At 39.0% G+C, this 22,748-nt stretch overlaps 1 protein-coding gene across 1 annotated transcript in view; it reads left to right on the top strand.

Moving 5' to 3' along the window:
- The first annotated feature begins 249 nt into the window (after nucleotides 1-249).
- The window catches only part of COL12A1 (collagen type XII alpha 1 chain), a 100,246-nt gene continuing 77,747 nt past the window's right edge, over nucleotides 250-22,748 (top strand). Inside the window, exons 1-13 of the mRNA XM_058835058.1 lie at nucleotides 250-651; nucleotides 3,208-3,315; nucleotides 11,232-11,348; nucleotides 12,021-12,164; nucleotides 13,055-13,111; nucleotides 13,775-14,038; nucleotides 14,152-14,316; nucleotides 14,768-14,941; nucleotides 15,761-16,051; nucleotides 16,276-16,878; nucleotides 18,269-18,541; nucleotides 20,777-21,049; nucleotides 21,965-22,237. Coding sequence (XP_058691041.1) covers nucleotides 3,243-3,315; nucleotides 11,232-11,348; nucleotides 12,021-12,164; nucleotides 13,055-13,111; nucleotides 13,775-14,038; nucleotides 14,152-14,316; nucleotides 14,768-14,941; nucleotides 15,761-16,051; nucleotides 16,276-16,878; nucleotides 18,269-18,541; nucleotides 20,777-21,049; nucleotides 21,965-22,237 — 2,707 coding nt within the window. The 5' untranslated portion in view covers nucleotides 250-651; nucleotides 3,208-3,242. The remainder of the gene's footprint in view (nucleotides 652-3,207; nucleotides 3,316-11,231; nucleotides 11,349-12,020; nucleotides 12,165-13,054; nucleotides 13,112-13,774; nucleotides 14,039-14,151; nucleotides 14,317-14,767; nucleotides 14,942-15,760; nucleotides 16,052-16,275; nucleotides 16,879-18,268; nucleotides 18,542-20,776; nucleotides 21,050-21,964; nucleotides 22,238-22,748) is intronic.

Raw genomic sequence — 22,748 nt, 5'->3', positions numbered from 1 at the left:
ACCCTCCCCCCCCGCCCGGGGACACCCTACGCGCCGCCGTCCCTCGAAGCCTGCCCGAAGACTCAATTTTTCCACTGCCCTCCCGTGTCCTCCCCGTTTGGGAAGCCTAGAGGAGAGAGGGAGGGGGCGGCAGGCCGGGCCCCTGCCTCTGGGCGCGCTGCCGCCGCGGCTCCCGTCTCATGCCGCAGGAATGCGCGGAGGTATGCGCCAGTTTCCAGAAGTGGATCCCCTTCCTTGCTGGAGCACAGCAGCGCATATATCACCCGGTGGCAGCAGTCCACCTTCCCTGAAGTTTCGTAACCGCTTACGAGGGTAAATTGAGAGTTGGGAACAGCCCTCTATTAAGTAGCAGATTGAGAAGAGGCTCTTCCCACTTGGAGAAGGCAAGTCTTCCCAGACAGACCCCTCGCATCGGGAGCTACAGTAATCGAGACGCCTCCTCTGTTGCCGCAGTTGCCGCTGCCGCTGCTCCTCCTTCGCCGCTGCTGCTACTTGCTGCTCCCTCCACAAGGTGCCCCCGGAGCTTCATCCTTTATCCTCCCTTTATCCAGGTCCGACGGCTGCGGCTTCCGCCGCTGCGGGCACCGCCGGAGTCATCGCCGGAGGAGCTGTCCCGTCACCGAGCCCGGCACCCTGCGGCCACCCCGGCAGGTCTGTGTGTGCCCGCGCAGGAGCGGGGGTCCCCTGCCCGCTCCCCGTGTCCCGCTCTGTCCGCACGCACCACGCACGCAGCTCCTTCCAGCGCACCTTAGGCAGGGCCAGCAGCGCCGGGCTGGAAGCTGACACGGGATTAGGAGGCAGCGTGTGTGCGAGCGTCGGGCATGTCAGAGCCGGCTGCAGGCGTGCGGCCGGGCGGGCGGAGAGGTGCGGGGCAGAGCGCCCCGAGGCCGCTGGCTGTCAGCCCAGGGAAGGGCACCCGGGGGGATGCCGGCCCCGAGCGCTGCCGGCCGACGGGTGCCTGGGCAAAAATCCGGGCAGGGGCGGTGGTGTCCCGGAGACCGAGGCTCCCGGCGGCTGGAGGCTCCAGGAGGAGCCCGCTGTCAGCACCCAGCGCGCCTGCAGGCACGCTACTGCTGCGGCTTTGGCAGGAGCACTCGCTTCCCTCCCTTGTGTGTGCAGCTGCCGGTGATACTTTCTCCTGCTTCCAGTTTTTTATATCTTTGATGGGTAGCGGGCTTTTACTGCTGTTTTTTTCTTTTTCCGTTTACTTTAGTTTTTTCCTTCTTGAAAGTGGTAAATGCAGTGCACTGTGTGGTTTAGAAATGCTTTGGCTAAGCTTCTGTAGGTTGAATTAGCGAGAGATAGGACTGGCACTGTGAAAGCTTGTGTCTGACTTTTTCTAAGTGGTCTCTAAAGATCAGTGAGAAAACCTTTAGTCCTTACACGAAGTCTGTTGTGTCCCTGCTGAGACAGGAGGTGTCCTCTGCCACCTCCAGGGCTTCTTTCACGCCTGAATTCGCGAGAAGGGACCAGTATTTCTAGGTTAGCAAATGAATGCTTTGGCTGAGGTGGTGTATTTCATGAAACGTGTGTTAGGAATGGTAGACCTGCAACAGTGGAGAATTCCTAGATGCCTTTGTGAGATGGTTAATTTCTGTTGCTTTCCAAAATGATCAAAAGATGGCAGTCAAAGCTCGCACAAGATTATCAGGACAAAACGTCCTTTTGCATTCAATTTAGGCAATCGTTAAACTCACTGCAACATGCGGTAGATCTGCCCAGGGGCAGCCGTTTCCCACGCAGAACAGTGATACAATTTTGGAGCTTTCAGAGCATTTTAAGACTAACCTTGGTCTTTGTTGTGTTAGTGTCATGGTCAATATTACTGTTTGGTTTAGCTGCTGGAACTGCCATTAGACTGAAGCCTTTGCTTAGATTTTTGTTGAGCTTTTGGTAATTTCATGTACAGTAAAGGCGTTTGGCTGAGGCAACTATATACAGCTGCTCAAATGAAGCCTGTTAAGCTCAGTGTCAGTAACTGGGAGATCCCTGGATCTCCATAGTGTCTTCCCACCAAATGTGCCGTGCTGGGTAGTTCTTTAGATGGTAGAAGAATATTGTTTTCCCTTTCATTTTTTTTCTGTGGACTAATGATTTATGTATTTTTCTTTTGTTTTGCTCTTGGCACCTTCCTGATAAAATCTGTTGCCTAATTGCTTTTGGAATCCTTTCCCGCAGCCTAATTATGATATATGATGCATTTATGACTTTATTAATTCAAATTGCCATTCCCCTACTTCTTGAGATAGAAAATCTGAAACTATAGAAACACTTAGATGCATGCGTAGATTTATATTAGACTTTACTTAGACAAGAAAATAATTTGGAAGTTTTACTGGAGTAATTGGCATTAATTTTACATGGCCTAGAGCATATAGTTATGAAGGTATGGCTGCTTGCAATTAAGAACCACTAACTTGGTCTAATCCCACATATTTCACTAGAAAACCTGCAGTGGTTGTGAGACTCCTATGCCTGTCAGCTTTATATAGTGTATTTTAAATATATTTTCTCTCAGGACATGTAAATGAATTATCAGATGTTGAAACATCATGGCTAGACAGACGTGTCAAATTGCAGATGTGTGTTACACACACTTCTGTATAACCTATTTCAGACTTTCAAGAAATGAAGAATAGCACATTTGTAGGCAGAACCCCTCAAAAAGTTTTATTACAGTTTCCAAACTGCCTTGAGACCAGTAAAACAAAGCTAACTAAGTGGTTCAGCAGTTATGAAAAAGGAGCCGATTAAAATCCCCAGCTGAAAGAGACATTTACTTGATCCAAGGCAGGAATGACCTCTGAATTAGCTATCATCACATTCAGCGATGAAGTCATGGAGCTCCCTTCTGGCTTCTGCCTGTGCAGAGGCACAGATCTTCACTGCGCTTCCCTGATCAAATTAACCCTAACTAGGTAAAAGCTTCATGTGCTTACTGTGGTTGGAAAGGGTTCAGCAACAAAAGGCACATTATTGCGAGACGAGACTCTCCAGTTAGTCATACAGATCGTTCGTCGTCTTGGACAGCTTTCAAGTCTAGAGGTTCCAACCTGGTCCCGTGGGTGGGGGCTGGGGATAAGGGAAAAAAGTGAAATCTACGGTTTGTCTTTTTTATGTTTTATGAATACACCCACACAATCCTTTAATCCACATGTATCATTTCCTTCTCGTTTCTCCCCCTTCCTCTCTTCCCCATCATTGCAGATACATTCATGTTGTTGTGATCTCAAAGGGCAGAAATGAAGACAGCGCTGTGCTCGGCAGTCGCTGCTCTGTGTGCAGCCGCCCTCCTCTCCTCCATCGAGGCTGAAGGTAACCTTCTCCTCCCTGCCCTCTTGCCCCGGTGCCCTGCTGACCAGCAAATCTTCCAATCAGCCTTGAGCTACTGGCTCTCTCCCTCTCTGTTTATGAGTGTGAATACTTCACCTTCTTTCTTTCTTTCTCTCCTTCAGAGAAACGCCTTTCCTTCCTTGCTCAGCTCCTTCTGTGTTGTGTTTCTCCCGGCTAGCGAGCCGGACCGTAGCTCCCTCTGTCTGTCCCTCTGGTGTGCTGTCCACACCGCCCCACAGGCAGGACGAGGCCAGCTGGTGTGGCCACCCGGGAGCAGCGCCCCGAGGAGCCCATTGCCACTGGCGGGCAGCCCGGCATGGCTGGGGCCATGGCTCTGCCCCCAGGATGGACCAAGAAGGGCTGGTCTCTGGCCTTTTAGTAGTGTTGAGAGAGCAAACAGAAAACCTACTACTCAACAACCTGCAACTTGGAAATAAAATGCTCCAACAGAGTCTGGCTCTCTGCGCCTGTGTGTTTTGTCCAGCCGGGTGCCGCGCCTCTGCCCCACCGGCCTGCCGGTGCATCGGCCTCCCCTGCTCGGCGGGGCGACCCCCGGCTGAGCCTCGGGGGGCCGGACCCTCCCTCAGGGACACCTCAACTTCTGTGGTGGGTCTGACCTGGGGAACACGCCTGGGGAGATGCTGCCAGTGCCGTGACACTCGTCATGGGCACCGCTGAAGGGAAGGCTGGGCCAGGCCTTGCTGTGGCAGCTCCAAGGCTCTGGCATGCATGTGATACTGTTACCTCCAAAAAGGCGTTCCTTTTCCTTCTCCTCCTCAGCCCTTGGCACAGTCTCTCTGGAGGCTGAGGCCCCTGTCAGCCCTGTCAGCATCCTGCCTCTAGCTGAAGCTGTGGGGAGACCCATCTTCACTGCCATACTTGCATTTTTTTTGCCTTTCTTCTCTTTTTGTCTTGAACTGAAACAAATTCCTTGATCATGGCCTGCCACAAGCTCCCTTGTCTGGACCTGGTCACCTTGGCTGATGTCTTCTAAAAGCATGGGGTGTCAGAGATGCCTCTGCAGTGTTTGCCCCCCAAGTAGTAGTGCTTGCTTGGGACTTGTAAAGTACTCTGGCTTTCTGGAAAAAGATGGCATTTTTGCCAGTAGTGCAACGTGTGGTCACCCAAGGAGATAATCAGTCTGCTGCCTTCCTCTTGTGCTGCATTGCTTTGGGCAAAGGAGCTGAAAAAGGTCATTTGAAGTCATTTCAGAGTTGCATTTGAAACACAGGACTGCCATGCCAGAGAAAGCAGAGAAAGTGTACAGTTTTGATGGAGGAAGGGAGTGGATGTGTTTGTGCAGTCTTCCTCATCTTAGAAGGGTGCTCACTTGGAGCTGGAGTAATATTACTGTTCTGCACTATGAATTACACGTATGGTGTATGTTATTTCGGAATGTAAGTAAAGGTGTTTTATTTAGCTGTAGTGTAGACTAAACCAATCATACCTTCAGTACTGTTAAAGAAAGCTAGAAAAAATGTATTTGGAACAGCAGAGTTATAACAGCAAATCTTGACACATAGCTGGATGACCTTGATTAGATGTTGGAGGATGCACTATTGCCAAGCAAAAGAGTGGATAAAGTTTGACCTTGAGAGTTGTAGAGGGCTCTTGGACAGAACTTACATTACTTTGCTTTCAGAAATGTTTGATAAATAAAGTACCTAATTTAGAGTGATCATATTTCTATGAGAAGATTCTCCTAGCTCCAGAGTTTTGAAGAGCAGGGAAATGTGGGATGAAAATTTTTGGTGCTGAAAATGGGGTGAGAAATAGTGGTGCTGAAAAAGAAAGTTCAAAACTAGTAGGACTTGTTCAAAACCTTAGGACTTGGTGTGGTGGGAAGGGATTTTGTAAAGATTTATACAGTGGGGTTTTTGTTTTCACTATACTGTCATTCTTCTGCACTGTTTTAATTTTGTGCTGCAAGTTTGCATAATTTAGTAAATTGCATCTTATTTAATTTAGCTAATTATTTAATTATTTGTTTACTTTATTCTGGTGTCATTGCAACTTAAATCCTGTCTGCTGAACCAACTTTCTCCTGTGAATATTTGTCCCTTGGTCTTATTTTTCCAAATTTCAGATCACTTTGTGGCAAAGCTATCCTCCCCCACCAGTCAGTCAGTCCTGTGTCTTTTTTCTTGGTTCTTTTTGATTCTTCATGTACCATTCACAGGACATGCATTTTGAATTGAAGGTGTGGGTAGACACTTGATGGGATTAAAAAGTGAGAGGAGAATAAGGGAAAAAGGGCCATTTAATGTGATGAAGATTCTTGATAGGAGATGGGAAGGTGGGGTGAGAGCAGAGGAAAGAAAAAGTTTAATTTTCTGCCCTCCCTCAGCTTTCACTTTTCAGTCTCCCCTGGAAGCAGATCTAGTGTTTATCTGATGCTGCTGTCCATAGATTTCTTAATTTTCAAGTATGCAACTGACTGTTCATCAGCATCATAGCAGCTCTGAAGTCCTTTGTGTGCTCTTGGCAGGGCAGTGAGCTGCAGTAATGGTATTACAGCTTTTCTACAGAGGTACAGCAGAACAGGAGTTTCTAGTTGGGCAGTCACTGTAGGAGTAGGCGGTGTAAAACCCATACATAATCTAAGTGCATTCATGCCATTTCACTGGGGAAGTTTGTTTATGGTGGTCAAGGAAGCAAATCTGTTTTCATGCTCAGCATTTTTGCTCTTTTCTTTTACAGTGGAATTCTTGTTTTATTTTGCAATCCTCCTGCTATCTCTCTCCCAGCTTAAACTCCTTGCATGTGATTCTATATTTTATACTTTAAGTTGTTTTGTGCTTTTTAGTCCAGCACAGAAATACTCCAGTGCATTCCATGTCTGTCCACATGTCAGAATTCCTTTCTGTTACAGTATTTTTTTCATCTGTGATCACAAGGAGCCAAGGGCTCTTATTTTAGTTATAGTTAAGTCAAGTATATTGGCATGTGAAGAATCTATTAATTATAACCTCAAGTTACTGTTGTGATCTTGTCATGGCTTCTGTAGCATGTAATGTTTTTTAATACAGAGGGATTTTCAAAGGCACAGGAAAGAAATGAGGAAATAATTGGTTTTGTGTAACCTAACCGAGCTTCTGAAGGTGCTGACTTTTCAGTTTTTCAGGAATTGGTTCAGACCTAGAAAAGTCTGTTCTCTAGTCTGGAGATAAGGAAGGAGGGCATCACTGATCCAAGTAGGGAACATTTGTGTTGTGCATAAAAAAGTTTGTCTGGTGAAAAATCTGTTACCAGGACACTCAGTATAGCAAGTGACAAATAATTGCAGCACAGCAGTTGCAGATGATTAGAATATTTGGCTTGTAATAAAGCTGTGTTGAATACATTACTTTTCATTGACTGAATGACTTAGAGGTGAAGTTTTGAAACTGGTTGGTAGGACCATTATTTTAATATCTTTTGATGGCATATCAATATCTTTTGAGAAAGAAGCTGTTGATTTCAAAAGTTCCTAAATAGAGAGCCATGTAGATTGACATGTGAAATTTAAATTTTTATATACATGAGGGTGACTATACATCCCTGTTTTTCCTGCTTCTAATTAAAAGCAAAATATACATGCATGTGTAAGTGTATATACACATGCATATACATATATATGCACAAACATGTCAAGTTTGGTAAATATTCATACATACAATGTGTGTATATATATGTGTTATGTTGAGATAAGTATGTCTTTATTTGTATAGGTATATTTAGATTTAAATTAATCTTTTTTCAAATTAAATTTATGCATTTACTATCTTGAAAAAATTTCACATACATATATAAAATTAAAAAATGCAAAGATACAGATAGCAATGTTTCTGTGTTGTGATTGGCAATGAATATCTAACAAGTCTAAGAAGCTGCTCTTTTGAGAAGCTGCTCTTTATTTCTAGGCTGTAGGTAATTCCTTCTCGCAGTCACATTGACAATGCAGACTTCAGAGGAACTTAACTGCGGTCATGATCTAGTTAGCTGTGCCAAATTCATGCCATTTCTGAAAAAAATAGTAAATGAAGAGTTTTGGCACCTTCCAGCCTCAGCAGGCCTTATTGCTGGGATGGTAAGGCTGGGCTTACTCTTCAGCTTCTGTAGACTCTATGTAATTTTAACATGGGCTAGCATGTTACTCTACGTGCTGATTACAGGGTGTCCTTTCCATCAATGAAATCACAAAAAATGTTTCACATAGGGATTGTGGATGGAAGCTACTTCCAAGTTATATCACTTTTAAATCTGGTTCTAGATACAAATTGCTTGATATTCCCGTTATATTTTATTTCTGTCTTGTTAAGGTATTCATTGGAATCCTCTAGCAGTCACATTGCATTATCTGCAAAATGATGTAAAATTTTATATTACCTGTGAAGTAATACAAGCTAATATAAGACATATAAGACCTGCATAGCATGAGAAAGATGCTTTCCTCTTTTCATTTTTTTTTTTCTTTTCAGAAATTATACCCTTATTGCATGTGTATATAACACAAGAGCTGGCACTGTTTTAAGTATATTATGTCTGATTTTTTTTCTTTTGTTTTTCTCTTGTGGTGTATAATAGAGAAGATCCAGTTAAGGAAAGTATCATAACGCAGTTCTAAGAGTGGTCAAAATTAATGCTGTGGAAATAATGATTGTTGTGCAGCAGGATATGTTTTTACTCCTCTGGAAACCCATAGGGGAGCTATGCATTTCTGTGCATCGACAGTTGGATCGCTGTATGAAGGCAATACTACAAAACCACGACCTTTTATGATCATGATCCTGTACCTTGACAAGTCAGTGAGAGCTTGGCATGGATTTTGATGGACGCAGGATCAGCAGTGTCACTACACTAAGAATAGGTGCGACTTCACTGCTGCAAGTAGCCTGACATCAAGACTGCTTGCTGGAGTTAAGCTGCACTCACACATAAGATTTTATCAAGTTTTAAGGTTTGTCCCTACAAGGGGCATTTTTTTCCCTAGAACTCTGGTTTGATTCAGTATTGCAGATGTATTATTTTTCCACTGGTGAATTCTCTTCTGGAAGAAGAATTTTAATGAGATGGAGTAACAGTTGCCCTACTTTATTATCACAATAAGGTTTTTATCATCTAAACATTTTTCTGTACTTCAGATCAGCTTACTACTCTCAGTCATATGACCATGGTTTGGTCTTTACGGCACAGCTGGTTTCACTTGGGTGAAATCTGACCCCTGTGAAGGTCCATGGATGTTTTGGAGATTCTGTCTGAGTATCAAACAGGCCATCTGGAAGACGTTTTGATGACATTGGATCCAAAAGGCTTTTTTTTTCACTCAAGCAAGATTCCTTTTTGGATTTCTGGGGGAGAAGTATTCAGTGCTTGAGTTTGATAAGTCAGCCGTAGGCTGAGAATGAATGAAAATGAATGGATTTAAAGTACAGCAATGAAGATGGGGATTAGGTCTCAGAAATAACTATGATGATAAAGGCAATGAGGTTTTGGAGTAATTTCTGTGGGAAGCTGTCAGTCTTGACAATAGTGGAGGCCTTAAGAATGATCTGAGAAAATGTGTCAGGAATGACACAGGGTGGCCAATCTTGTCTTGACCATGGGATGGATGAGGGGACTTTCAAGTTCCCCTACAATGCCATTGTTCTATGATCACCTGGATGAATGGATATATCACTCATGTGTCAATGTACTATTCTTGTTACCTGCCAAGAGCCACAGCTGAATTTTCATAAAATTGAACAAAGTCCTTTAAAATGCTAAAGACTTTTCCTCACAGTCAGCTTTTTCAGTTTATCTGGAATCCGGTCATTTGGATATCAACAAGTTGGGCTGCTGCTGTCCTTCAGCAGTTAAAGCCTAAAGTCTCTGCTGCAACATGCCAATTTACTTGCAAGGTTGGTGGTGCTACTTTTTCCATGTACTGAATTTTTTTAAAAGCATGCTCAGGTCAGTTGTCTCTGCCTTTGCATTAAATTTGTCCTGAGCCATTGCTACTGAAACAATATTTTATAATGATATTCTTATCATCTAAATGTATTTTACTATTAACATGTGTTGCATGATTTTGATACTAAGTAACTACCCTGTCATCTCTAGCATTGTGATACTCATAAACTGAATGATGAATAAACTGTGCATGCAGGTTAATGGTCTAATCTCACTGCCTGTGTATGGACAACAGGAAAAATAACATTTACTTCAGTACTAGTGTTATCTATTGTATCAGTATTATAAAGCCATATTATCCTATCGTTGGAAATTACAGAAAATTAAAAGGGAAAAAATGCCATATTTTTTTGCTCAGTTTTTCTTTTTGTAATTGGACAGTGTCTTTTCATAATTAAACATTCTAGCATTTACTACTTTATCTGCTTTTAAAATGATATTCAAATCTGATATGAAATCTGACATATGACGGAGATCTTCTAAGAAACAGAAGATCTGTCTTTTAAAAATGCCTGCAAAACTCTCTCACTAGTAGTTAAGGAAAGTATGGCTGGATCTAATCTTACTTTGTAGACCTATTTAAACAATAATATATAATACACCTACCATGCACTGACAGTGAGTCAGTAAAATACTGCATGAATAAGCATGACAAATTTACAAAGAGAATATCATTATAAAATATTTATGAAACGTCTTTGTGTAATGAACCTTGTACATGGAAGCTTTGTCCATTGTGGGAAGCTAAAAAAACAATAATCAACATTTCATTTACATATGCATGATGCTGCAAATTAGCGTATGTAAACTATTTCTTTCTGTACTGTTCAGTTACTTCTGTCATCAGCTCCTACAAGTTTTATTTGCAGTCATTTGTTCAGTTCACTGGTGCTCTCTTTGCCGTTTTCTATAAATTCTGTAAAATAAATGTCCTTAAATATATTTTGATGTTGTCTTTTCATAATTAACCATTTTGTTGTTTGGAACCATACTGGCATTTTATGCTAAAATGCCACTATTAGTATGGGTACACCTGCTGCAAAGGGAACATGAAAACAATAGTTTACACCTTTGAACTTGTACAGAAATCTGGTGTAAACAGGTAGAATTTTATTTTTGAGAACTTCACATCAGCTTGAATATTTTGGCAATTTGCAACCATTGCTAATGCCATTTATTATTCCCTTAATTCCTGAATCCTTTGTTGCTATATGCAAAGTATGTCACTTTAGTGGCTTCTAGGAACAAAGGGGTGGAGTTCTCCATATTTTATAATATAATGATACATCAATGTATCATTATTGCTGATATACATTTTGCATATATATTAATATCTAGACCTTAACAGAAATTGTTTTATTGAACATTAAATACCCAGTCTTTTCCTGTATTCTTTAAATTGTTTCTTTTCTCTGCCAAGTTTATATATTCAGTCAAATTTATAAGAAATATCATATGCAGAGACTATATTAAAAAAAACCGGATCAATTCTTTGATGTCTAATTAAGAAGAGTACTGTGTTCTCCACATCCTAAATGATCTTATGATATTGTAAGCAGGTTGTGATTTGGCATGCTTGTACGGATTGCACCCAGCATGTAAAAAAATTTCCTTTAATTGTTATGTGAAATGTTTGCATATGTGGTGATTATCTGTGAACTCATTGTACATGTATCCAAATGTGTTTTCTATTGTGCTTGATTTTGCTGGCCATTCTTGAATGTCTTGGCAACTCAAGAAACATATGTTCTGTGCTGTCCTCTGTAATGCATATACTCTTTGATGTTTTGTCATATTTCGTCAGCTTTTATTTTACCCTTTTTCCAACAATATATCTTTATATTTGTTGGAAACAAATTTATGCAAAGACAATTTTAGTAAGCTTTGCTCAACATTTTTTTTTATTTATTCATTTGCCAAAACTTGTTCAAGCTTTTAAACACCTACCTGATATAAATCTTTTGCAGTTAATCCACCATCAGACTTGAATTTTACAATTATAGATGAACATAATGTTCAAATGTCATGGAAAAGGCCACCAGATGCAATAGTGGGTTACAGAGTAACTGTGGTTCCAACAAGTGGTGAGTTCTGTCAAAATTTTTTATGTGATTATATGTTTTGAAATGTTGAGTTTATTTTTGCCTATATCTAACTTAGATGTGAGAGTAGCTGTTAAAATCTTTTAGAAGTTTGTGATCAAGCCTGGGTAGCAGTAAAGGGCATACAGGAAAGACAGTGATTCTTCCAAGTCAGAGATATTCTTGCCATAGTGTTTACCATTTTGGGACTGCAAGTAACAATTTTTGGATGCCTTTGCTTTGCAAGGAGCAAAAATAAGGTCAAATCACCACTCTATGCTCCTTCTCTATGCTTTCACTTTAAAGTTCAAGAATTGTATTATGCTCTGTAAGACAGCTGTTATTCTATTTCACTTTGAGAAATAGCCAGTGATATTGAATCAGAACAGGACATGATTTTTTAGATGATAGTACATTTTGTATGCACATTTCAAGTTTCAAATTTCCTGGAATTTATTAAACACTTTAGCAATTTTATTCACTATAAAAAAACCCACATTAGCCTAAAGTTTCATGTTTCAATATTTATACTTCATGAAAACAGAAAGTGTATCATTCTAAAATTATCACTGGGGTTTGAGATAGATTTTTGCCTGTTGCATTTTGTTTTACAATCAGCTTTTCAATATTATTGGATTTTAAGGCTGCATTGAGTGTTTTATATATTTATTGCAGATGGACCTACTAAAGAATTTACTCTTTCACCTAGCACTACCCAAACTGTCATATCAGATCTTATACCTGATGTAGAGTATGTTGTATCAATAGCTTCATATGACGACAGAGAGGAGAGTCTTCCTGTGTTTGGTCAGCTGACAAGTAAGTAGCTGCAGTACAATTAGAAAGCCAATTAAGATAACTGAACGGTCATTCATAAAACCTGGCTTTCATCCAGTTCTCCAGCAAAATTGCCACATACCTAAACTCTCCTTTAGTGGAACTGTCTGAACAGCCTTTTTCCATTAGTCATAGTAGATGCAGAGAAAATTTGCAAGAGATCAAAGGGTACTAACATGGATATAGTGTCTGCCAGCCTCTATAGAATTATTGGCAGGAGGCCACTATGTATTTTGAGCTATACTTCCTATAAATTGCATCTGCTGAATTCAAGGGGTACACAATCATTGACCTCAGTAACAAATGAATTGGATTGTCATCCTGTGTAAGAAAGCAAACCAGATTCATCAAATAATCATAAAATCTGACACAGGATATTTAATGCATACTAAAATATGAAATTTAGGCTTTAATAATTTATATTAATAATTTATATTAATAATTAAAAAGAATAAAATAAATTTAATTAAATAAAAATGCACAGCAGACTCTTTTCTATGGCACATTTTGTATCATGTCTTAGGCTTCACAAAGAACCATGGGAAAATTACTAATTATCAATTCCTCTAAGTTTTAGAGAGGGGTAATACTAGTATTCCAGGCATGTTGCAGTTAATTTTCAGGAAATGACTGTACAAGATGTAAAAATAAAGAGAATTCTTAGATATTTACATTTTCTGTATTTGTATCCCCCTGAATACTATGTTGTCAAAGCTGTAAGTACAGATGGTATATTCAGAACCTGCATTTATGTTTTTGTGTTCTTGGGCTTGTCAGATGTGTTTCTCATATTCCTTATGTGCTTTTCATTGATGTTTAAAAATTTAACCCTGTTTCCCCCATTCATTCTGTCCATGTTGTGCTTTGTGCAGTTCAGACAGGCGGCCCAGGGATACCAGAGGAAAAGAAGGTTGAGGCTCAATTACAAAGTAAGGTGCTTTGCTTTTCAACTTATCTGACCTTCATCATATCTGAGGTCTAGCTCACAAAGTGAAATTGTAGTTCTGTGTTACCTACCAAAGAAGTTAACTTGTAAAGTTGTGCAGAGTTAAGAAAACTTGTGAGCGGACTAGGATAGAAGGAATTTATATGCATTGAAAGATTAAGGTGCAAAGTTGGTGTTGAAGCTAGAGATTTCATGCAACTAACCTGTGCAAGTCCATGAGTGTCTTGGTCCTATTAACGAAAGACATTGTGCTGTTGATAAAAGGTTTTGCAGAGGAACCTATGCAGCTACAATGGGGAAATAAAGATTCAAGGCACAACTGGTAACAAAATAAAAATTTTATAAAACTTTTAGAAAAGTTTTGTATGGATGTTTTCATCTGTTGTGGCATAACAATATGTTATTATGGATTAGTGTAAGAGGTCTCTAGAAGCAGTTCCCTTTTGATTATGCCTGTTAGAAAACTCACTTATGTGAGTAATGTTTCCCCAAGCAAGATATCCCAGATAAGATCAATATTTTAAATATCTGTTTGCTTTGGCTTTTACCCATTGCATTTCCATTAGACATTTCTCACTGATTTGTAAGAGTACAATTGCTCATTTACTAATAGAGTTCTTTATTTTTTTGTCCTGTTATGTTCCAGGATGCTCCATAAGTGCAATGACAGATTTAGTTTTCCTGGTAGATGGTTCATGGAGTGTAGGAAGAAATAACTTTGGGTATATTCTGGACTTCATGGTTGCCCTTGTATCAGCTTTTGACATTGGAGAAGAAAAGACAAGAGTTGGAGTTGTTCAGTACAGTTCAGATACAAGAACAGAGTTCAATTTAAATCAGTATTTCAGAAGAAGTGATCTTATTGATGCAATTAAAAGGATACCTTACAAAGGTGGCAACACAATGACAGGTACAGATTTCCCACATACATGTTTATTCTGCATTTAATTTCACGGTTCAAATTTGCTTTAAATCCTAGTTCATACAAGTCTAATAAGACACAACTTGTGATGTTGGTTTTAGGTGAGGCTATTGATTACCTTGTTCAAAACACTTTCACTGAATCTGCTGGAGCAAGAAAAGGCTTTCCCAAAGTAGCAATTGTCATTACTGATGGAAAAGCTCAAGATGATGTAGAAATTCCTGCAAGAGAGCTTCGCAACGTAGGAGTTGAAGTTTTTTCCTTGGGTATGTTGAGTTTTTCTAATGATTGGGAGATTAACATTCATAAAAAATTAATTTGTAAGTTTTACAGACTGTGTCATTGAAGAATTTCATTATGCTCCTGTTTTCAAGTGTATGCCTTGAAATGGGTCATTTGTGCCCTCTGGAGTGGAACACACCAGCTGTATTAATTTGGTGGTAATTATGTAGCTCCTACATGGAGATTAATATGACTGACTAGCATAGTTCCAACCTTGGCCTCATTCTTCACTTACACGTTTTCCCTGGTTGAAAACTGACTCTGCTGCCTCATTTCATTAATCGTTACTTTGTAGTTTGATTATTGATCATGACAGAAGGCAGAACTAATTGAAACTTGGCTTCATCCGAGGATGTTTTGATACTTCATGAATACATTCACAGCTGTCTGTATTTTATGGCAACTTCTCACAGTCCTGTCTATTGCAACTTCTAGGTATCAAAGCAGCAGATGCAAAGGAACTCAAGCTAATTGCATCTCAGCCGTCACTGAAGCATGTGTTCAATGTGGCTAATTTTGATGGAATTGTGGATATACAGAATGAAATTATCTTGCAAGTGTGCTCCGGTGTTGATGAACAACTAGGTGAACTGGTTAGTGGGGAAGAAGGTGAGATACTTGATATAAAAGTATTTATTGTTTCAGTTTATTCCAATGTCTATTGAAGAGGCTATCCCTACTTCCTTTCCTTTATTTCTAGAGTTTCATCCATTGCTTCACTTAGCAAGTGTGGAAAACTGGTCACAGTTTTCTGTCTTTAAATGCAGGATAACAGAACATGTGACTTAGCAGATTTGGAATATCTCCATTTTTCCATAGTTTCAAAGGCAGCACAGTGGTGTGCAGTTATCAGAATCAGTTTGGATGCAGGCATCACTTCTGTGGAAAAATGTGTTAAAGGGAAAAAAAACTGCTTGGGGAAGGGTCAGAGTATGTAATAGCTTAAGAACAAAAGCATGAAAACTGGAGAAAACTGAGAAAATAAACACATGAAGCTGTATTACTGCAGCTTTCTTGCCCTGTAAGGTTTTAAGTAAGTAGTTATCCTTTGACAAAAATGGCGGTAGAGATGACTGTGCTGTTGTAGTACTCTGCTTAAGTCTGCATTTGTTCTTTCTACTGTTCTCCTGTGAGTGTAGCTTTCACTTTGGGTTGAAGCAGTTTTAGAGCTAGGCAGCACTTCTGCTGGAAGTTTTGCTATACTTGGGGGACCACAAATGCATTGTTCATATTTTTGCCCTCACATTGATGTCTCATTTGGACTTTCCTGTAATAAATTTCTATCTTTTTATGCTAAAAAATACCCCAAAATTATTTTTAGTAAAGATCAAGCAAAGATAACTAAACTTATTCCAGAAATAGAAGCTGTTAAGAAAATATGTTTACGTTTGTAACTAATATTTTGGATTTGCTTTTGATTTCTTTCAGTGGTGGAGCCTCCTTCAAATCTCGTGGCCACTCAGATCTCCTCAAAGTCTGTTAGAATCACTTGGGATCCATCCACAAGCCAAATAACTGGCTATCGTCTGCAGTTCATTCCAATGATAGCTGGGGGAAAACAGCATGTACTGAGTGTGGGTCCTCAGACTACTGCTCTAAATGTTAAAGATCTCTCTCCAGACACAGAGTATCAAATTAATGTTTATGCAATGAAAGGACTGACCCCCAGTGAGCCAATTACCATAATGGAAAAAACACAACAAGTAAAAGTTCAAGTGGGTGAGTTTGGAGCCACCTTATTTTCAAATTGTAGGTTTTCGTTGATGAAACCTCTGATGCTTTTTTTTAATATCATACCTTTATTATTTTTGAGACACAGCTTTGTTTAGCATAGTTTACTTTGTTTATAAGCAGTTGTGTGGGATACATGAACTTCAGATATGATTGTAATGTTATATGGCTATTGAAAATCTGTTTACAGTGTTTATTCTTCTTCTTTGCAGAATGTTCACGTGGTGTGGATGTAAAAGCTGATGTTGTATTTTTAGTGGATGGTTCCTATAGCATTGGTATCGCCAATTTTGTAAAAGTAAGAGCCTTTTTGGAAGTGTTAGTTAAAAGCTTTGAGATATCACCTCGAAAAGTACAGATAAGTCTTGTCCAGTACAGCAGAGATCCCCATATGGAGTTTTCTTTGAACAGATACAACAGAGTGGAAGACATAATTCAGGCTATTAACACCTTCCCCTACAGAGGTGGATCTACCAACACAGGCAAAGCAATGACATACGTGAGGGAGAAAGTATTTGTTACCAGCAAAGGATCAAGACCAAATGTGCCAAGAGTCATGATTCTTATCACTGATGGAAAATCATCAGATGCTTTTAAAGAACCTGCAATTAAGCTGAGAGATGCAGATGTAGAAATATTTGCGGTTGGTGTGAAGGATGCAGTACGTACGGAGTTGGAAGCAATAGCATCACCTCCTGCGGACACCCATGTTTACACTGTGGAAGATTTTGATGCTTTTCAAAGAATATCATTTGAACTTACACAGTCTGTGTGCCTACGAATTGAGCAGGAACTGGCTGCCATAAGGAGAAAATGTAAGTAACTACTATTACTTAGAAGAATGTAGAAAATGCAACGAGAAAAGGATCTGAACCAATGTTTTGTGCTTATAATTACCTAAAGAATTTATATTGATGAAATTGTCCATATACAAATGATAATTTTAATAACTGGGGATTTGCTTCTCATTTTCAAACATATTAAAAGCAACAGGTGAAATTAATGGATAAATGGAAATGAAAAAATATTGGAGAAATTTTTTCCCCCACCCCTGCCAGGTATCTAAAACACTAATAAAATGTGTGTCTATTGGAATGACCTTAGTGGATACGGTCTGCTTTTGCACTCAATGTCTTGAGTAAAACAGTTACCAGAACATTCTTTTTTTAGCTCTACCAAACCAGGTGGCAAGTCTAAGCTTGTCTTTTAGATGTTCAAAGGCAACAAATTAATGCCAACGGCTCTAGAGTACAATTCCATTAATTTTTTGGGTAAAGTTAATGGCCCTCTGAAATGGGCTTATACAAGACAACTTGAGATAGCTGATGCTAGGTGATAGTGATTGCAATCTAACTGTAAAAACTGAAATGAAGTAGCACATGAAAGTCTCCAAATACATCCAAAATCGGCCAGCATGGATAATGTTTAACATTCAAAATTTTTCTAAATGGCCAACTTTTGGTCAGATAAAGTTACTTATGATTAGTTGCCCCCACAGTGTCCCTACCTATGCTCAGTAGGACACTAACATTGAAGAGTCCCCAGTGTTGAAAGCTGCACTCTCTTTAAAAATAAGCCTTTTGTTTCAGGATGGGTATGAGGAACAAACCAGCAAAGCAGTCTTTGTTTTAGAGGGCTTGATTTTAAGTTTTAAGATCCCCACTGCTAGGCTGACTAGGCCAAGCAAAACAAGCCTGGGATGTCAGATTTGTGTTTGCGCATTGTATCAAATTGCTTGTTCCCCCTTTGACTTCATTCCTGAAAAAATATTGGGTTTTATTTTGTCTTATTTTAAATCTAGATCTGAAATAAAAAAACCAACAATTTTTAGTTTCCATTGAGGACATAATGTTACTGCTGTTCATTGGACATATGAAATATGGAAACTAACTTGATCATCATTCTGAATTAAGTTTTCATAAATATGTATTTTTTTAAAATGGATTGTTTTCATTTGATCTAGAAATCACTGAGTTGGTTCTTCTACTTACTGTTAAATGATTTTAGGCAGCCTATATATGATCTTCTTTAAATTTGATAGATATAAGCAAGTATAGAAAACAAATACTGTGCACATGCAGCAAAGTATCTGTTCAATTAAAACAAACAAAATTATTGAGGAACATTTGTTATTTATTTTAGAAATTTTGTGTTTAACATATTCTGGCAAGTATGCCTCATATGCACATTTTTATTTCCATACAGCTTATGTACCTGCAAAGAACATGGTGTTTTCTGACATAACATCAGAGAGTTTCAAAGTGAGCTGGTCTCCAGCTGGATCTGAGGTTTTGTCCTATCTCATTAAATACAAAGTAGCAGTCGGTGGAGATGAATTCATTGTTTCAGTACCAGCTTCAATTACTAGCTCAGTTCTCACCAACTTACTACCTGAAACTACTTACGCAGTCAGTGTGATTTCTGAATATGAAGATGGTGATGGCCCTCCCTTGGATGGAGAGGAAACCACCTTAGAAGGTAGGATTCCCATTCTTCTCAGACACAAGGGAGTCATAAGTTCAAATAAGAATTTGCTTAGCTAGAGAACGGGTAAATGAGGAACAGTCAACTAAGGCTGAGAAGCTGTACTGGCATGCAGGATGAGAATAAACATTATTGTATCTCAATGCATTCAGTAAAGATTTAAAATTCCAGCAATATGCAAATATTAAGTTGCTAAGATTGGACTTTAATTTTCCTGAAGGTTGGATGGATGCTGTGTTCCCCTGCAGTGGCCTCCTTTCAAATGAAATAGTGTGTTCTCAATATTAAATTCTGTGGCATGAATTATTGTCAATATAGACTCAAGTTGGACTAGATGAACATTGTAGATCCTTTCCAACTGAACTATTCAGTTCTGTTCTACTCTATTTAATAATTATGAGACTGATACAGGAATGCATGCTGACTTCAATACATTTGAAGACAAATGTGTGCCTATGCAACTTGCTGTGTCTACATCTAATATAACACTGGTAGAAATCTTTTATTACAATAGGCTTAAAAGGGCTTGAGTTTTGGTTAACTGTTTTTTTTTTATCAGAAATTCATTGGTCTGGTCCAATAACTCATTCAAAACTTCCACTGACGTCAGTATGTGTTTTATGTGATCAATGGCTGTAAATTTAAGCATGGGAGCTTTACTTTTTCTTGATAGAGTTGCCATGGTGCATTTCCCCTTATTGAAAATGAGCAGCATGAAAGTAGATTTGAATTTCTATTCCAGTAGTTGAACACTCAGTCTATTCTAAATCATGCTTTTAAAAATATTGATCTACTCTTTTTCATTATTCCATGCTGTCATTTGTGACCTTTGGTGACATAAATGGTTCCAAGGGAGAAAAGTAACAGCATGAAGATTCGTTAATTGCTCTTTCCTCTTAAGACTGATAGAAATAAACACTTACAAAATAGCTTAGTTTGGATGTTAAGTTTGGAAGATACAGGCTTCACTGTCAATGTGCACATTTCCATGACTGTACCCGTCAGAATATTTTGGCCACACATTATTTTCCCTTAGGAAAACAAACTCTTGGCTGATAGGGCATGTAGCTTTTGTGCATAAAGGACAGGAGAAGGAAAAGCTTTAATAAAAATAATCTGTCTTCCCATTTGTAACTGATACTACCTTAAATAATTATTAACATTGTGATGTGATGATATCCCAGCATGTCTCAGAAGACAGAGTTCTACTACAGCAACGTAAACATCAGCAACTCTCCATGTAGATCTAGCTAACAGTTTGAGCCAGATGGCTTTCTTGGCAATTGACTTTGGTTTCAGGCTTTTAAAGGATTTGAAGTTGAGTATTGTGTTTCTGATTAATAGAAAACAAGTTTATTTTTTAAACCAGGATTATTAATTACTCCACTCTTAACTTTGAAGAAGAATACTTATGGAATATAAGTAGCAAATAAAAAGCAGAATTTTTTTCCCCTAAGTGACAATGCTATGTACTGCTAGGCAGTGTGCAGTACAGTAGATCTTTATGCCTGTTGGAAGAGTCAAGTCTCGTTTGGTGTGCCCACTGAGTTCATCTGAACTGCTGTAGCTTTTGTCAAGGAGCAGGTTAAAGAATTCACCACCACAGTTTTTCTTTAGTTTCTAGGATAATAAACTATTTCTTTGAGTAAGACACTAAATTTAGAAACCATTTTTAAGCATTAGATGTAACTCATATTGCAGGGAATATATTGTTTGTTTGAAAAATTCAAAGGAGTAGAATTGGTTTGGTGGGGTTGTTTTACTGTTTGCTCCTTGTTTGTTCTTGCAAGTAGGACAGCTGTCTGTGTGTAGTCAGATGTCTGACATCTGCCATTTTCCACCTGTAAATGAAAGGGGTACAGAAGCAGATGGCTGCAGCAAGGAAACTTATACCATTTGTTAAGAAGTTTCCTCACTATGCCCAAATGTCCCCTACACAGTTCAGTTCTACTGCTACCACTAAACAGTCAGACTGTCTTGAGTTTCAGAAGCAGTTGTATAAACTGGGAGGAATGTACGTTTGGGGACAATTGTTCCACTGCTGAATGTAACTATGACCCTAAATTTTAGAAATTACTAAAGATGTGTGTACCCTAAAGCAATGGGAGGGCAATATAAGCAGTTTTGGTAAACTGGATGAGCTAGCAGAATGGTTGGCATGGTTTTTGCTTCAGATAGTGCTTCTCTAAAGGCAAATATTTACAACTTACATGTGTATATTTTTTGTAGTTAAAGGTGCTCCTCGAAACTTAAGGATAACAGATGAAACTACTGATAGCTTTGTAGTTGGCTGGACTCCAGCTCCAGGAAATGTGCTACGGTACAGGCTTGTTTATAGACCACTTGCTGGAGGAGAAAGGAGACAAGTGACTGCCTCAGCAAATGATAGATCAACTACTCTGCAGAATTTGATCCAAGATACAAGATATGAAGTGTCTGTTGTTCCTGAGTATCAGTCTGGACCTGGGAATTCATTGACTGGATATGCAAAAACTGATGAAGGTACATATCAATGGTGTGAACATAGTAAGCATGAGATAAACATGCTGCATTTTGGTATATTCATATTGAAAGGAGAATAAATAATTTAATTCATATGTATTATCCTAGATGAACAGAGTTATAACATTGCCCAAGTCTAGGTGAGAGATAACTTACAACAGTAGAATTTATAAAAATCACAATATTTCATTTTAAAATACAGTATCTTGAATCTGATATGGCAACGTAACTTGGGCAAATAATCTACTTGTATTTTTGATTAATTATCCCCATGAGTCTTCATATTGTCAATGATATAAATTATATACCTTCTATACCTTTTCAGACTCTGTTTGCACTTTGTGCTGAATATTTAGCAAGAAATTAATGAAACATTTAATTTTCTCAAGTTATCACTGTAGATTTAATGTATGTGAAAATGCATGATCCTTTAACATGTATCATACCTTATTAAAAAAAATCCAGAGTACTGACAGTATGACTGTCCAGATCATTGTTGAAGTTTCACTGAGCCACAAAAGTTATCATCAAAAAGACCTCTTTAAGAAACCAAAATGTGTTAATTTCACATTTCATTTGTCATCTTTGACTTGATTCTGAAGACAGTTTCTTCAACATAGATCTTTGTTGAATCTGAGCATGTCTAGAGGCACTAGTATGTATAAGTGCTCCAGGACTGAGCCTGCTTTAACAGGAAAAAAAAATTAAGTAGACTTTATGGTGCATTTTTGCCTAAGCAGGGTGGGGATGTGATTGTACAGTCCTGATTACAGTAAAGGTGCACTGTAGCAGTGTTGGTCCAGCCTATTAGAGAATTATTTTTTAGCATAAAATCCTATGTAGTTGTAACCTAAAAGATAAACCAATAAATTAAGCCTGCTTCAACTTGTTTTCAACACCTTTTAACATGTGCAGTCCGAGGAAATCCAAGGAATTTGAGAATTTCTGATGCTACAACCTCAACAATGAAGCTGTCTTGGGGTGCTGCCCCTGGCAAAGTGCAGCAGTACTTTATAACATACACACCAGTCACGGGAGGTGAAACTAAGGAAGTGACTGTGAAAGGTGACACTACCTCTAAAGTGCTGAAAGGCTTGGACCAAGCCACTAGGTATGCGCTGACTGTGTCTGCCTTGTATGCCTCTGGAGCAGGAGACGCCCTTTCTGGAGAGGGAGAAACACTTGAAGGTAATTATTTATCGTTTCTGTTATTATTTATTCATTACCTGACTTATGTTTATGGTGTCTTAAAGTGTCTTCCCAAGTTTTCTGTAGAAGTAAATATTTAAATGAAAAATAGACATAAAGATACTTCCCTACTTTACATGGACTTTCTAAACCTTCTGTCCTCAAAGAAAAAAAAAAAAAGTGGGTTAAATCACTGGTTGTGGAGGGGATTCTGTGTCTCTTGAAAAAGCTATTGCCAGAAGCACCAACCACAACTGACTGTACTTCCACACCAGCCTCCATTAAATATTTTGTCTTAAAACTATCATCTTCCAAGCAGTTTTAATGATATATTCTTCTTAGTGTAACAGGATTAATTAATGGGGTTTAAGTATTTCATCCATTTGAAAATTTGCAGCATTTCTACAGTACTCAGATTGAAAGATGCTCAGGGGACATTTTTGCATCAGAGAAACAACATGTAGTCTTAGGCATACAGAGTCAAATCCTGCTTCTAACAAAAACCCGGAGC

This window comes from Poecile atricapillus, chromosome 3 (genome assembly GCF_030490865.1).
Source record: "Poecile atricapillus isolate bPoeAtr1 chromosome 3, bPoeAtr1.hap1, whole genome shotgun sequence".
Taxonomy (NCBI): Eukaryota; Metazoa; Chordata; class Aves; order Passeriformes; family Paridae; genus Poecile; species Poecile atricapillus.
The sequence above is the reverse complement of the archived record's forward strand: the minus strand, read 5'-3'. Positions and strand labels throughout refer to the sequence as shown.